At 31.4% G+C, this 3,784-nt stretch overlaps 1 protein-coding gene across 3 annotated transcripts in view; it reads left to right on the plus strand.

Annotated features, from left to right (window-relative positions):
- The first annotated feature begins 288 nt into the window (after positions 1–288).
- Positions 289–3,784, plus strand: part of LOC117111950 — a 6,497-nt gene continuing 3,001 nt past the window's right edge. The window contains exons 1-4 of one of the 3 annotated variants that reach the window (XM_033255009.1): positions 320–381; positions 772–810; positions 1,810–1,863; positions 3,214–3,303. In XM_033255009.1, coding sequence (XP_033110900.1) covers positions 1,818–1,863; positions 3,214–3,303 — 136 coding nt within the window. In that variant the 5' untranslated portion in view covers positions 320–381; positions 772–810; positions 1,810–1,817. Of the gene's footprint in view, positions 382–659; positions 811–1,809; positions 1,864–3,213; positions 3,304–3,784 lie in introns of those variants that run through there. The other 2 variants (XM_033255010.1, XM_033255008.1) reach the window with 2 other exon arrangements.

Genomic DNA, 3,784 nt, shown 5'->3' on the forward strand with positions numbered 1-3,784 from the left:
TTTAGGCCTATAACGAAATATTCCTAAACATAATTTAGGCTATTGAACAAAAAACATCGTTTATTTTGGCTGCCTTGATTATCGAATATTTTTGATGACCCACTCTAACTCACGAATAATACACACATTTATAACATTATTGCCTATAATATCGCAAAAAAAAAATAAAATAAAACATCAAAATATTCCTAGCACAAAGTAAACAAAACCAGATAATTTATTATTTATATAACGTCATTCGTCGTTCTCATAAATATTCATTATGTCTCGCGAAAGTGTACTGTATACGATGGATCGGAGTGGCAGTCGTTGATGAATACAATCATTAGCACTCATCGCTTGTTTTCATCTTACATAGGGAGAGACATTTATTTTTCTTGGGTAAGTTTCGTCTTCTTTGTTCTCTATGTTTAAGCTTTATACGGTTCAATACTGACAGATCATTTATGGTTTAAAAGATATCCGCAGGTTACGGTGTTATTGAACGTTTGTATAATAAAATACTCTACGGTCAATTTTTGCATTAGTAGAGTGTACAGCGAATTCTATCTCACGTGCAGAAACACGAGACGGTCAGCATACAAAATACCACACATAGGACAGATTAGTTCTAAATAAAACTTTATTGCATTTATGGAATATGTGGATGATGTGTCTAATCAATTAATATCAAATCTTCGTTCATAATAGTTTTAGGGTTTTTCTAATTAATTGAAAACGGCATAAAAATGGCCTTAATTTACACGTCCCACTTTTCTAATTTGTCCGTAGGAATTGCGGCGTCGTCGGATATTTTTTCATATGGCTACCGTAAAGTATACAATACTAGGCCACATACATACATACATGCATGCATACCCATATTACCTCTTACGTACACATTATATACGTAGGCCTACATAGACATATCAGGCCTACACTCGCATACTAGCACACAGTACATTACAGTATTAGACATCGGCCTTTGGCTTACGATTATGCTTTCAAAATTTTAGGATCTGAAATCATTTTTGTATTTTTCTAAAAGGCATATTTTTTTCTTGAAATTATTCATTCATTCCTTTTTTCATTCAATCAATCGTTCATTCATTCATTCGTTCATTCATTCTTCCATTCAATCAATCGTTCATTCATTCATTCATTCATTCAATCAATCAATCATTCAATCAATCAATCTTCCATTCATTCATTTATTCGTTTGTTCGTTCGTTCATTCATTTATTTATTAATTCATTCCATATTGTATTTATTCAGTTAATCAAAAGCAAAAAAAAAACCAGTCTATTACAGGTTAATTGATTACATGGTTAACTTGGATTAAACATAGAAGCAAAACTTGTCTTAGTTGACACCGATGAGACCAAAGAGAAAAGAAAAAAATCAAATCAAAGGGAAAACTGTAATAAAATAAGTAACCACGCTGTAGGCCTAATCAAATTATGCCATACAGTATACTATTTCTAAATAATTCTTTTTCATTTTCTTCCTAAATAGATTGGATATATGACATGTTTTAATTTTGCCTTATCAATATCATTCCATAATTTGGTACATAGACCGTAATTAAAAAAAATGACTGTTTTTTTAGTCTAACAAAAGGAACATGGAGTAATAGAGTTTGGGTAATAATCATGGATACTTTTAGGATTCTCGAATAATAAAATAATAGAAGCTTGAAGTTGATTTTCAGTAAATTGAAACATAAAAGAAGCAACTTGTAATTTGTATAAATCTGTGATTTTCAAAATACTGCGACTTTTATTCATGTTTAATTCAATGGAAATTTAAACCTAACATTTCTTCCAACAGATACAAAAATGGCATATGTTGAAGAAAATAAATGGTCGTATCCGTTAAATCAAGGTAAAACGATAGACCTAGCGATTTTCTTTTTGTTATGTAAAAGTAGCTTTGTAATTGGATGGTGACGTAGGGAAAAACGCTTTCTTTTACCAGAGTTAGCTTTCTATTCACCTGTTTGAAATCTCTACGAAAAGGTCAAGCTCGCATCATTTTGAAACAAAGATGACAATACCAACATTCTCCGAAAGGCCAGAGAAGTTGCATCATATTTTATCGATTGACAGATCTCAATATTTCTATTATTGTTTCTTTTTATAATTTGTAGGCCTAATCAAGTACATTTTTTAATTAAAGTTTTTTTTATGATGGAACAAATTTATTACAAGCTTCATTGAAGATATGAAATTAATTTTGTCTGATAAGTCACATCCACACTTTCGATGCATAAATAAAATATAATAAAGAACACCTTTCTAAATCATTTTTTCATACATTCTATTCCATTGTATTTTGTTTTTGGCAATTTCTTTAAATTTATAAAAATCAACGATATTTTCTAATTTAAGCCCTCTTTCTTTCATATCGGATTTAATTTTTGAGTAAAATGTAACACTGTGTGTTCCTTTTAGGCCTTTCAAGTTTTATAATAGGGACTTTTCAAAGTCACGACGAAAACGTTACACGTCATAATTTGTATACTTAGCTCCGCCCACTTTAAAGTGCGCATGCGTAACTACGCTGACAACTTTTCTTACGTTTAAGCGTACTCATGAAAATGTTATGTACTAACTGCAAACGCAAGTGCACAACGTGCAGGAGTGAGTTCATCACTCCGTAAAATGTGCCAACCTTTGACCACCGACAATGCGCTTTGTCAGTGGATATGAAATTAATATTAATAATAATAACATTATTATTAATGACAATACTAACAATAATTATAATATATTGATAATAATAAATAATAATAATACATATAATAATGATGATGATGATGATGATGATGATGATGATGATGATGATGATGATGATGATGATGATGATGATGATGATGATAATGATACTAATTATTATTATAATGATTATGACGAAGATGATGGGGAGGGGATTATATTAATAACAATAATAATAATCCATAAAATGTGCCAATAATAATCATCACAATCATAGTAATAGTTAACAAATAATTATGAATTTTGGTGTAGACCTTGGATCATATTTGGACACATGCAAAGTTGGTGATGATTCAAAGGACGATGACAACTATACTAATTATTATTATAATGATTATGACGAAGATGATGGGGAGGGGATTATATTAATAACAATAATAATAATCCATAAAATGTGCCAATAATAATCATCACAATCATAGTAATAGTTAACAAATAATTATGAATTTTGGTGTAGACCTTGGATCATATTTGGACACATGCAAAGTTGGTGATGATTCAAAGGACGATGACAACTCGGATTATTCATACAAATCACAGAGTGAAAGTGAGTACCCCATTATAATATTAGAAATAACAATCAGTATAAATAGTTCGAGTCAGACATTCAGCAATATATATAAAATTATTACAGACGTAATTTGGACAGTGGCGTAAGAAAGAGGTAAGCCCGGGGCCACTGGCTATTTTCGGGGCCCTACTACCCTGTGGGATAGCCCCGCCTGCTTCGACGGATTTGGCATTTTGAGGAAGTATTTATACTTTTTGACGGTGTCCTTTAAAAAGGCCTCTGCTCAGTCAGTGTATAGGCAAAAATGCTGATAAATATCCCTGGGCCCTTTAAGGTATGGGGGCTTCGCTTAACCCAGTGAGAGCTCATGTGGTTTGGAACGTATGCAGAGATTGCATGTATAGACCGGTTTCAATTTTGCATTCTTATAGTATATTGTACTACTTTATTGTATGGAAAATAAAAGTATATTTGATTTGATTTGATAGACAAATTTGCAGGCGCTCGAGACTTGAGA

This window comes from Anneissia japonica, unplaced genomic scaffold (assembly GCF_011630105.1).
Source record: "Anneissia japonica isolate Jap-2015-1 unplaced genomic scaffold, ASM1163010v1 scaffold1594_len1068242_cov183, whole genome shotgun sequence".
Taxonomy (NCBI): domain Eukaryota; kingdom Metazoa; phylum Echinodermata; class Crinoidea; order Comatulida; family Comatulidae; genus Anneissia; species Anneissia japonica.